The sequence below is a fragment of the Geotrypetes seraphini genome, chromosome 3 (genome assembly GCF_902459505.1).
Source record: "Geotrypetes seraphini chromosome 3, aGeoSer1.1, whole genome shotgun sequence".
NCBI classification, from domain to species: Eukaryota; Metazoa; Chordata; class Amphibia; order Gymnophiona; family Dermophiidae; genus Geotrypetes; species Geotrypetes seraphini.
The window spans coordinates 286,832,754-286,845,063 of record NC_047086.1 but is presented as its reverse complement, the minus strand read 5'-3'; the positions used below and the strand labels follow the sequence as shown (position 1 = coordinate 286,845,063).

Here is a 12,310-nt window from a genome sequence, read left to right as displayed (position 1 = left end):
AAAGGGGAACTATACGCAGATAGTCAAGACGTACAGTAACTAGGCCTGAAATGGGATAATGTACATTAGATGTGTTCAGCATAACAGTGCAGCACAAGCATATTTAATTAGGGTATTATAGAAGACAATAATCAAAAAGGGGGTCCCATATAGCATGAAATTTATGTAATGAGCCATGTTTCTCAGGGTTCAATTACACTCACACAGGCCCAGATTATCAAAACTTTAACCTGGCCGTCACTAAACTGTTGAGTACTCCGGTAGATTCTTAACACTTGCTGAACCATTTTCTAAGAGCAGTGTCGGCTTTTGGCAACAAAAATCAGCGACTGGTCCAGGGGTGTCAGAACAGTGACAACACTATTTAAAACCGTGGCATGGCAGTGTCGGAGACTGGTAGAAAGCCAACGACCAACCACCTCCAGCAGTGGGAAAGATGTTGATTCTCTCCTGCCACAAACAACACCTCCCCTGAAGTTGCGCCCCCCCCAGCAGTGGGAGAAATGCCCACTCTCTCCCGCCACAAACACCCCTCTGCAGCGGTGACCCCCCAAGCAGCGGGAGAGATGCCCACTCTTCCCCACCACAAATAACACTCCCCACCCCTGCAGCGGCAAAAACCCCCCAGCAGCGGGAAAGATGCCCACTCTCCCCCACCACAAACAACAACTCCCACCCCTGCAGCGGCAACCCCTCCACCCAGCAGCGGGAGAGATGCCCACTCTCTCTAACCAAAACAACATCCCCCCTGCAGCTGTGATCCCCCTCTCCCCACAGCAGCAGGAGAGATGCCCATTTTCTCCTGCTGCCACACAATACCCTCCCCTGCCTACGACCCCTCTCCCCCTTACCTTGAATTAGTTGGTTGACCGGAGAGATGCCTACTCCCTGCAGCCAGCTGACCCGCCTCTTCAAAATGCACCAGGGAGTGGCCTGAGGCTCTGATTGGTCCGGGTTGCCTAAGGCCCCTCCCATAGGAAGTGATTAAATTTGCAGATGATACTAAACTGTTCAAAGTTGTTAAAACGCATACAGATTGTGAAAAATTGCTGGCAGACCTGGAAATTGGAAGACTGAGCATCCAAGTGGCAGATGAAATTGGAAGACTGAGCATCCAAGTGGCAGATGAAATTTAATGTGGACAAATTCAAAGCGATGCACATTGAAAAGAATAACTCGACTCACAGTTACCAGATGCTAGGGTCCATTTTGGGGATTAGCCCCAAGAAAAGGATTTGGGTGTCATTGTAGACAATATGATGAAACTTTTCACTCAATGTGCAGCAGCAGCCAAAAGAGCAAACAGGAATTATTTTAAAAGTAGTGGGAATTATTTTAAAAGAGATGGTTAACAAGACTAAGAATGTTATAATGCCCCTGTATCGCTCCATGGTGCAACCTCATCTGGAATATTGCGTTGAATTCTGATCTCCTTATATCAAGAAAGATATAGTGGCACTGGAAAAGGTTCAAAGAGCGACCAAGATGGTAAAGGGGATGGAACTTCTCTCATATGAGGAAAGACTAAAAAGGTTAGGGCTCTTCAGTTTGGAAAAGAGACTGCTGATGGGAGATATGATTGAAGTCTACAAAATCCTAAGTAGAACAGGTACAAGTGGATTGATTTTTCACTCCGTCAAAAATTACAAAGACTAGGGGACACTTGAAGTTATAGGGAAATACTTTTAAAACCAATAGGAGGACATTTTTTTCACTCAGAGAATAGTTAAGCTCTGGAACACCTTGCCAGAGGTTGTGGTAAGAGCAGATAGCGTAGCTGGTTTTAAGAAAGGTTTGGACAATTTCCTGGAGGAAAAGTCCATAGTCTGTTATTGAGAAAGACATGGGGGAAGTCACTGCTTGCCCTGGATTGATAGTATGGAATGTTGCTACTCCTTGAGTTTTGGCCAGGTACTAGGGACCTGGATTAGCCACCATGAGAACGGGCTACTGGGCTTGATGGACCATTGGTCTGACCCAGTAAGGCTATTCTTATTTATGTTCTTATATTCTATCAGAGAGGTCCTGGAGAATAGTACCTCCCCTCCCCATTGGACAACAACCCCTGCATCCATCTCATGTTAAAGATTGATGCATGGCAACATCAGATTAATAATATAAATAAACAAAATTGAGGCTTAATAAATAAAAACAATAACAAAAGAGAATATAATATATCTCTTTATTGGACTAAATACTTTTTTAATGAACTTTTGAGAGCTAAAACCCCTTTCCTCAGTACAGGACAGTGTCACTTGAGGAAAAGGGGTTTTCGCTCTCAAAAGCAAGCAAAAAAAAATGTTTTATATTTTTGTATTTGTATTTCTTTATTAGCATTTATTTCTGTACATTCAGCAACTACACTAGTTTATGTATAAACACTATTTTGCCACATTCAGGTGGCACATTAGTATTCAGGTGCCCAGGCTGCTGCTTTGGAAACATCTGTGGTACCAGCTGGACAATCTGCCAGACACTTGTACTGTATTCTTTTTTTCCAGAATGATGTTCTACTTTTATGGAGGCTGAATGTTTTAAACTCCTTCTTATTGTGTAGTAAAAAAACCCCAACAACACAAAAAACAAAGACATACAGGCTGAATTCCTTTCTCAGCTGGAGGTTTCCTGTTTCTGTTGGGCACAGTGCTTATTTTATGTTTGAAACCTCGACAGGGACAAGTTGTGTCATAAATTTAGGTAAATATCAGTGAATCAAATATTCCGAGTTCATGATCTCTAACCTCACATTCTTCTTTTCTCCTCCCAACAGGCTGAAGTGTGTGCTGGGACTGTGGCAGAAGTCATCCAGTCTGTGGTGAATGGAGCAGATGGCTGTGTGTTTTGTTTTGGACATGCCAGGCTAGGTTGGTATTGCTGCAGCCAAGCATCAAAAAATAATAAATATTTTATAAAATGTAATTATTTTTCAAGGCATGCCTGACTTTTTTTTTTTTTTCTTTTATTACATTTCCCTGCTTTGTAAATTCTTCCACACCACCCTATATTATGTGCCTCTTTAGGACAAAAAGATGTTCCCAATGAAGCAGCAAGCCACAAAAAAGAGAATGAAAGTTTTTATGGCTCATAATGGCGAGGAGGGGATTGAACATTGTAAAAGAAAACTAAAGGATTGCTTGAGGGCAGAATTCCAAAATCCCCTTCCAATAAACTGACATTAGCCTATATTTTTAAAGCATCTCCATGTCTAAATAGAAGCATGCGCACATGTATTTTCTGTACATGTGTAAAGAGCAATTTTAGAAAGCTGCTGTTTAGACATGCAAAGGTTTCAAGAGAGCATGGTGATGGTGGCATAGTATGGGCAGGGCAAAAATTTACACATGTATTCCTTATTTCAGAAAAGAAATACTCGTACATCATTTGGGAAAAATGTCCCCATTACGTTTTACCAAAACTACAAGAGAAACCACCTCCACAGGATAATAACACACAAAAGGTGAAGACAATCAAAGGTGCTCAGATATTTTATTCTTCAAATAATAGACTTGACTCGAATATGTTTTGGCCTTCAGGCCTTCCTCAGGAGTATGATCATTGATTTAAGGCTTCAGTTTTTGGAAATTGGATGATGTCTGAGGGTTTATGTACATACCTTATTCCTTCTATGTCAAAATAAGTGGAAGGATCGGGCCAGGCCAGTGGAGATTAATAAGTGCTAACGAGCAGCCATTCACAACATGACTCTGATGCCGACTCAGTTTCTCATACATTGGCAATTATTTCTTTCAAGATACCACTTAATGATGTGCTCCATAATATTTCGACTTAGAAGGATTAAGGTTTTTGTACATAAAACCACAGACATCATCCAATTTCCAAAGAAGTGTAGCTTTAAATCAATTATCAGAAGTAATTAGACTCCTGAGGCAGGCCTGAAGGCCGAGACACATTTGTGTCGAGTCTGTTATTTGAAGAATAAAATATCCCAGCACCTTTGGTCATCTTCACCTTTTATGTGTGACCCATAATGTTTTACACCAGCTCAAAGCCCTGAACAGTTTTTTTAAAAAGTGCTTGTTTTAGCCCAGTGTATCACAAACTGTGTGCCTTGCAAGATTCCAGGTGTGCCGTGAGACACCGGCAAGACGAAGAAGCACCAGCGCCAGCTGACTGCTTGCCTCTTGCAGTGAGAGGCACATCCTGTAGGCAGTCAGCTAGCACTGGCACAACTCTCCTTTTCCAGCACCCCCAAACTGGTGGTACTAGGAGGCTGAGGACCACAGCTGGCTGGCATCTGTGCATGCACAGATTTTGACATGACGATATCACACATGCGCGTGACATCTTTACATTGATGCTTGTGCATTTCCAAATGCCCTCCAGCTGCAGCCCCGCGTTTAGTATGCTGCAGCTTCAAAAGGTTTGCAGCACACTATTTTAGCCAGTGCTTTACATTAGGGAATTAGGGAGTAAACCTTGTGAATGTCTCATTTATTCTAGAGGTTCTCAATATGTGGTACATGTACCCGAGGGGGTACACGCACCATTGTCAGGGGGTACATGCCACAGCACTGTAAGTCTCCCATCCTCCTTCTGTCTCATATTTTGCCACCATCTTCTCTCCCCAGTCCTCCCAGAGTAACAGCAACAACTCACTGTGTTCTTAACTTCCCCACACAGCTGCCGATAGCGTTACTTTAGTGATTCCATTAAGTAGCCTCAGGCCTTTTGCTAGCAGGCTGCCTCTAATGATGCAACTTCCTCTTTTCTCAGAAGCGGCCATTCTAGCAAAGACCCCAAAGTTGACTGATGGAATCGCTTTCCAGGCCCCGACCCTTTAATCTCTCAACCTATCCCACAATCTCTCTCCTTCCCTCCCCTTCTACTGGTCTGACATATTTCTCCCCTTCAACAGCTTGCAAGTCTCTGCATCTCTCATCCCTCCCCTGCCCCTCCCCCAACCCGTGGGCAAGGTTCTCTCCCCTCAACAGGCCCCACCCCTTTAATCTTCCTCCCAGCCTCACGATTCCACCCCGGGCCTACTGAGGTACCTGGTGGTCCACTGTTCAGCGGTGATATTTGTGGCAGGAATGTAGCCCACTCTCTCCTGCCTCCTCATGGCTGCTTTCTAAAATAGCTGCCACAATCTCTCACAGCTGCTCGTAGCATTTCCTGTAGTACCGCAAAATGCCAAAAGAGATCATGGCAGACATTTTAGAAGACAGCCGTGAGGAGGCAGGAGCAAGAGGGCCAAGCTCCTGCTACAAAGACTTCCACTGCCGCTTTTCCTTGCTGGCACCCCCCTTGCCATCCAAAGCTCCTTCCCTACCATTTATCCCCTCTCCAGCTCCAGTAGCTAATCCCTAATGGCCAGATCGAATGAAAGATAAGCAGAGCATTGGCAGCAAAAAGAGACAATCCCATTGCTCTGCAAACAATTTATAACTACAGGGCTTGTGGGAGAAGGGGGTTGAAAAGCATGAGGGGGAAGCAGGTGTTTAAAAAAGCATCTGTAGAGAACTCTGGTGGTCCTTCCCTTCTAACGCTCATGCTCCACAGTCAGTGCAGTAGATAAGTGTGGCAGCTTGTGGCATCCCCCAAATATCGACACCCTCCCACTATGCTTACCACGCTTACTGTGTTGTGCTGGCTCTGGTCTCATTTTTCTTATATGGTATTGTTTGCATATAAATTCTGTTTGTTTAATTTTTTGGTGTTGCTATTTAATCATTTATCAACATCAAAGAGCAACGGTACTTCACTGATGGTCGAGAGTGTGACTGAAACTGATTTTCATTATACTTTCTGACTGCTAGGAAAGTCATACACCATGATGGGGAAAGATGATTCCATGCAGAACCTTGGAATAATCCCTTGCGCTATTTCTTGGCTCTTTAAGTTGATCAACGAACGGAAAGAAAAGACAGGAGCCCGGTTCTCAGTCCGAGTTTCTGCGGTGGAAGTGTGGGGGAAAGAAGAGAACTTGAAAGATTTGCTTTCTGAAGTAGCTACTGGCAGCCTTCAAGATGGCCAATCCCCAGGGGTCTATCTTTGTGAGGACCCAATCTGCGGGATGCAGGTAAACACTGGGGTAGATTTGGAGCTTTTAAACGCAGACTAGCTTCTAACCTAATAAACTTTTGATTTTAACTTTTTGTAACAGGGATGACGATTTGCAAGATCCTGTCTAAAAACTGCCTTCCTCAAATGTGAATAAAAAATATGTGTGAACAGGAAGACTATTTGGCAGCCTGACCCCTAGGAGGGAGAGGTCTTCTTGTGAGTGAGGGATTCTTCAAGGAAGATTGAAATGAGGGTTGCCTTGTCAAGGGAGCTAGGATCAGTGGTTGCATTGCATAAAAATAGAACAGATTTTTATGCAGTCCCATTTATGCAGTAAGCCTGGCCGCTTAAGGGTTGAATATCAGCACTTAAGCGACCAAGTTTCAAATTTTATTTAAAATTTGATATACCGCTTAAAAAACTTTTTTTTTTTTTTTTTAATCTCTTTATTGGAGCAACAAGAATGTACATCTCTGCAAAGATAACAATAATGCACAACAAACAGAGTAAGCAACAGCAGAAAAACACCATCATGTGAGCCATTAACCCCCCCCTCCCCCCCCGCCAGAGCAAACAGAAGAAGACAGAGCATAGATAAGGCACAAGATAGAATGCTACGATACCTTAAATGGGGCACCAACAGCACTCAAACCTCTGCTGTCAAAAAAACAAAACAAAAGGATGGCAGGAAACTATGCTCACCCAGCCGAGAAGAAGAGTACTCCCATTGCATTTTCAAAAAAGAAAAAAAAACCCCAAAACCAGAAACCCGAACAGAACCCCCTCCCCTCTCCCACCAAGTATTACCCATCCCCCACTCATATACACCAAACACACTCAAGCTCTCTAAGTGGTGTATAATAATAACTATTAAAAACAGAAGGGGATAACATTAAAACTAGAGAATGACACGGGGAAAAATTCTGTCCCCGTCACTGCCCCGTCCCCGGACCACCATCCTCTTCACCACCCCGTCCCCGCCGTCCCCTTCACTGCCCCGTCCCTGTCTCTGCCGTCCCCTTCACCACCCCATCAGCTGTCCCTTTCACCGCTCCGTCCCCGTCTTCAGCATCTTCTCCTCTCCATCCCCCCACCCCCAGCACCCTTATCGCGGTCCAACAGCTCCCCCCTTCCGGCCAGCCGTGGATTTCCCTCCCTCCCTTTCCCTTGCCTTCTCTTGTTGAAACTGGCAATTTCTATAAGGCTAAGTGCTGTATTACAGCCGGAGCCTTGAAGTTGCGTTGGGTTGCCTGCTAGAAAAGTCTCTTCCGATGCAACCGGAAACAGGAAGTTGCGTCGGAGGAGACTTTTCCAGCAGGCAACGCGACGCAACTTCAAGGCTCCGGCTGTAATACAGCACATAGCCTTATAGAAATCGCCAGTTTCAACAAGAGAAGGTAAGGGAAAAGGAGGGAGGGAGGGAGGGAGATGCATGTCTGGACGGCCGGCGGGAGAGAGGGGGCTGCCGGATCGAATGCTCTTCACCGCACGTTAACGCTCGTTCACCGCGTGTGCTAACCATTCATCGCTCCAGTTGCGCATGAAGTGGAATCCTTCTTCCTCACACCAGTACCTCATCCATGCGTTGACTGCTTGCAGCTCCATCTGCCTCTTCTCATCGGCCCTGGGTTCTGGCAGGATCTCTGAGAATGCTACCCTCTGCGTTCTGGTCTTCAGCTTCCCTCCTAGGATCCAGAACTGGTCCTTTAGTCCTTCCCTGCTGTAGTTCCGCTTGCTCACGTTGTTTGTTCCCACATGGATCACCACCGCTGTATCTTGCTCTTCCACGCTGTCGATGATCCTGTCTTCTACCTTGGCTCCCAGGTCATCAGCTAGTCCTGTCTTCCTCCCGCTATGTGGCTGTCGACCTGTCTGATGATGGAGTCCCCTATGACGATCGCTGTCCTCTCTATCTTCTCTTGGCTCTCTAGTCGCATGTCCGTGTCCTTGGTGTATGACCATCTCTCCAGCCGTAGGTCCGTGTCCTCTGTGCACTTCCATCTTCCCTCATCCTGGTGTTGGCTTGCACCAGATTCGTCTTCGTGTGGGTTCCCTCCGCTGTTTCCAGATCTCGTTGTGTCACCCATTTCTTCCTTGTGGTTGTCCTCCAGGGGGTCCTCACTCCCTGTAGGTGTATCTTGACAGTTCCACTGTCGCTGATAATTTTCTACAGCCTCCCTGTATGCCTCCTCGATGAACTTCTCTAACTCCTGGACTTCTTCCTCAATGGTTTCCTCTGTCTTGACATTCTCTGCCTCTCTATCCTCCTCCTCCACTGCTCGAAGTGCTTCCAGTTCCAGTATTCTGCCCCATGCATACTTTCTTTCCATTACCACAGCGATCTCAGGAAGCAGCAGTGGCAGAGGTGAGGTAGGGAGAGCAGTAGAAGATGCAGAGGAGGTGGGACTGGATATGAAAGAGAAAAAAAGAAATGCTGGATGGAAGGGAAGTAGAGAGATAGAGAGGAGGGCATGCTGGATGGAAGGGGGAGGAGGGGTGGGGAGGGGAGATGCTGGATGGAAAGGGGCAAGAGAGAGAGGGGTGTTATGCTAGTTGGAATGAGAGGATTTAGAGAGAGAGAGAGGAGATTCTGAATGGAAGAAGGAAAGGGTTAGAGAAATTCAGATATTGGATAGGATGGGGTTAAATATGTTAGTTTGAGGTTTCTAGATGAAGGAGGGTGAAAGCGACAGATAAGGCAGGGAGTTGGATCGGAGAAAAGAGATTCTGGATGGAAGGGAAGAAAAGTGATACAGGGGAAATATTTAGTGGAAGGGAAAAGAGAGGAGGATATGGGAGGAAGGGGAATGAAAGAGTGAAGATGCTGGATGGAAGAACAGACATGCTGTGTGGAGGGGGAGTGGTGGGCAACAGAAGATACCAAAGGGAAGTGGATAGGGAAGAGGAGAGAAGAGGTGCTTATTTTTAGGGTAGGGCTTTTATTAAGACCTACCCAGAAAATTATGCAGGGCTTATTTTCGGGGTAGGCCTTATTTTCGGGGAAACACTGGTGCTGGACCATGTGGGTATAGGTGTTGGGGGGGTGAGTTGGAGGGAATTAAAGAACCAGAACAGGGCCAAGATGGGAGGGAGAAAATAGGGAGAGTTGCCTCTGAGGGAAGAGGGAGAGTTGGACCTGGGGTAGGGAGAGAAGAAGGGAGGGGGAGAGAGAGAGAGTTGGACTGATTGGACTGGAGGATGGGCGCAGAGAGGAAAAGAGTTGAACCTAAGGAGGGTGGAAGGAGGGAAAGAGGGAGAGTTGGATCTGGGGGCAAAGTGAGGGGGAAGGGAGAGAGAATTGTATCTGAGGCTGGGGGCAGGGAGAGAGAGAGCTGGACCTGGGAATAGAAGGAGGGAGAGAGAGTGTTGGACCTGGGGGTAGAGGGAGAGAGGGAGGGAGGGAGGGATAGAGTTGGACCTGGGGGTAGAGGAAGGGAGGAAGATGGACCTAGAGGTGGAAGAAAGGAAGACATTGCAAGACCTGATAAAAGCAGGGTGGGGATGGGAAACAAAATGACGGAGATGGTACCAATATGACAGGGACAGTGTGGGGATGATACCAATAATGATGGGGATGTGGTGGGGACAGAAAAAAGTTACCCAAGGACGGTTGGGGATAGGTACTAGAATATGTCCCGTGCACATCTCTAAATATGACCAAGGCATAGATGTAACAAAGAATTTAGAAATTGTCTTTATAAAGCATGTTGGGACAAAAATCAAATCCAACATGTGACTTGTTACATATGTAGTAAAGATTATTATTTGATTAAAATCAAAAGACACACAAAGCATCAGTCAAAACATTATCTATTTCCTTACTCAGAGAAATAGGAACATTAAAATCTCCAAGGATAAAAGTTTTTGAAAGATTGGTAGTAAAGTGAGTAATAAGATCTAAAAAGCTAGAACAATCCATTGCCAAAAGACCAGGGGGACTGTAAACTAGGCAGAAAGCACACACTGTATTTTCCAAAACAATTATTTTGATGGGTTGTCTACAGGCAAAGAAACCATAGGAAAATCAAGTGCACGTTTAAACAAAATTAATACTACCTCTCCCCTCCCTACAATCTTGTTTATGTGAATAATTAGATGGACAACATTGTTTCAACAACACTAGGTCAGGCATTTGAAGCTATGATTCTGTGATACATAATACATCAATACATGAAATCATACATTAGAGATATTTTATTCCATACTAATTGTGCATTCTCTTGCAAAAACACGAGGAGTCTGTACTCCAGCTGATTATCCCCTGATTGCGAGTTGCCTGAAAAAGAATGTCAAACACATTTTTCAGCTCCTCCTTCTTCACCAGTGGAGTATATAGTGCCCTCTTCAGATTTTCCTTGTGCAAGCGAGTTGAAAAGATGTGTTCTGATCTGCACTATTCATTTTATTATGTGCTCTGAGTACAGATGTGCTTAGGGAAAGTAGCCCTCACCCTTCTGAAGTAGCCTTCACCCCCTCACAAATCGGATAAAAAATACCCGAAAATAATAAAAGTAACACTTGCTGAAAAATGGCATCCCTAGCAGTAGTCTTGCAGACTACTGTTGTATTATTGCTTTGAAACATGACCCCTAGTAGTAGTTACGCAAGACTACCACTAGGATGCCATTTTGCTGCTGGCACTGGACTGGGCTTGGCTGGAACAACTGGGCATTGCTCTTGCCTGAAGACAATCTCTCCCCCCCCGACCACCACTGTTCTAAAGGCAGCGCTTAGGGGGGTGAGGGCTACTTCCCCTAAGCACACATGTACTCAGAGCACATAAAAATGAGTGTGAACATTTTTCATGATGAATGTTATCTCTAAATAAGATAGGATCTGATATTCTAAAAAAGCTGAACTCTTAAGTAAATTTATGCTACAAAGTTAGATTCCTAAATTTGTGCCCGTTTACAGCCAAGGGGCCTAAGGGGATAATATTCAGCCAGAAGTGGTCAGCGCTATTTTAAATGCCTAAATTATATCCAGATATTCTATGCCAGGCCATGTTTGCCACCATCCAGCACTTATCCAAGTAAGTGTCGATATTCAACTCCTGACCAGATAAGTTATTTATGTGGTCCTATTTGCCTAGTTAGCTTATCATGGTAAGTGCCAACTCCGCTCTGCCTCTGCCTCCAGATCAACCACACAATAACCAGTTTTGGCTTTAGTGATTCGAGGGGACATTCACTGGTACTATCAAGTTAAGTGTTGCAGAATATTCCCTTGGGGCCCGATCAGCGGGAATTACCTGGATAAGAGCCTCTTTTACACAATTAACTCACGTGAAGTATCGACCTCTATGATTTTAGCTGAAATTCATCTTACTTTTGGAGTTTAAAAGTTATTCAAACTTACCCCCTCTTCTATTAAACTGCGCTAGCAGTTTTTAGCGCAGAGAGCCGCGCTGAATGGCCCGCGCTGCTCCCGACGCTCATAGGAACTCCTTGTGCTAGAAAACTGCTAACACAGTTTAATAGAAGAGGCTCTTAGGTTTGCCATTCATTTGCCTAGATTTATGAACCTATTTATGTCGCCTAAAAAATTGGCACTGAAAAATATCCACACTTAGGGCCTGATTCTCTAAAAGTGCGTCCCGATTTTAGGCAGCTGTAGGCGTCCTACAGCTGTCTAATCAGCCAATCGGGATGCACGTTTTTTAAAAAAAATGCTCCCCAGGCAGGCCACCTATATTGAAGGCGAAGCCCGCAAGACACCTAGGCCCTGATTCTGAATAGGACGCCCGGGAGAGGCGTCCTATTCAGAATCGGCCTAAACTAAACCCCGATTCTGTAACCGGTGTCCATGTTACAGACGCGGGTTAGAGAAACGGGTTAGATTAGACACGGCCCGCTACACTTATTGCAAGGGATCTCTCTGCCGCTATAAGTATAGCGGGCCGCGGCCCCCTGACCAGGAGGGTGCCCAAACCCTCTGCCCGAAGATGCACCCCCCCCCACACACACTACCGACCGCTCCCCTGACACTACCGACCGCCCCCCCCCCCCGACATTACCGATCTCCCCCCCTCGACAATATCTTTTGCTGGCAGGAGGGTGTCCAATCCCTCCTGCCCGAAGACGCACCCCCCCCGGCGCTAACAACCCCCAAACCTCCACTCCACCAAACCTGTTCTTAGATGGGTCTTGCACGTCTTGAGCCGGCAGGCACGCCTCGTCGAAATGAAGCGGGTCCGCCCCTTCCCGGCCCATCCCGCCGAAGCCTAAGGCCAGATTGGCCCAGGCTCTAGAAGCCTGGACCAATCAGGCCTTAGGCATAGCGGGTC

The 12,310-nt window shown here is 45.8% G+C and overlaps 1 protein-coding gene across 1 annotated transcript in view; it reads left to right on the top strand.

Moving 5' to 3' along the window:
* The window catches only part of KIF26B (kinesin family member 26B), an 841,003-nt gene that overhangs the window by 668,915 nt on the left and 159,778 nt on the right, over window positions 1-12,310 (top strand). The window contains exons 7-8 of the mRNA XM_033938154.1: window positions 2,771-2,864; window positions 5,778-6,040. Of these exons, the coding sequence (XP_033794045.1) occupies window positions 2,771-2,864; window positions 5,778-6,040 (357 nt within the window). The remainder of the gene's footprint in view (window positions 1-2,770; window positions 2,865-5,777; window positions 6,041-12,310) is intronic.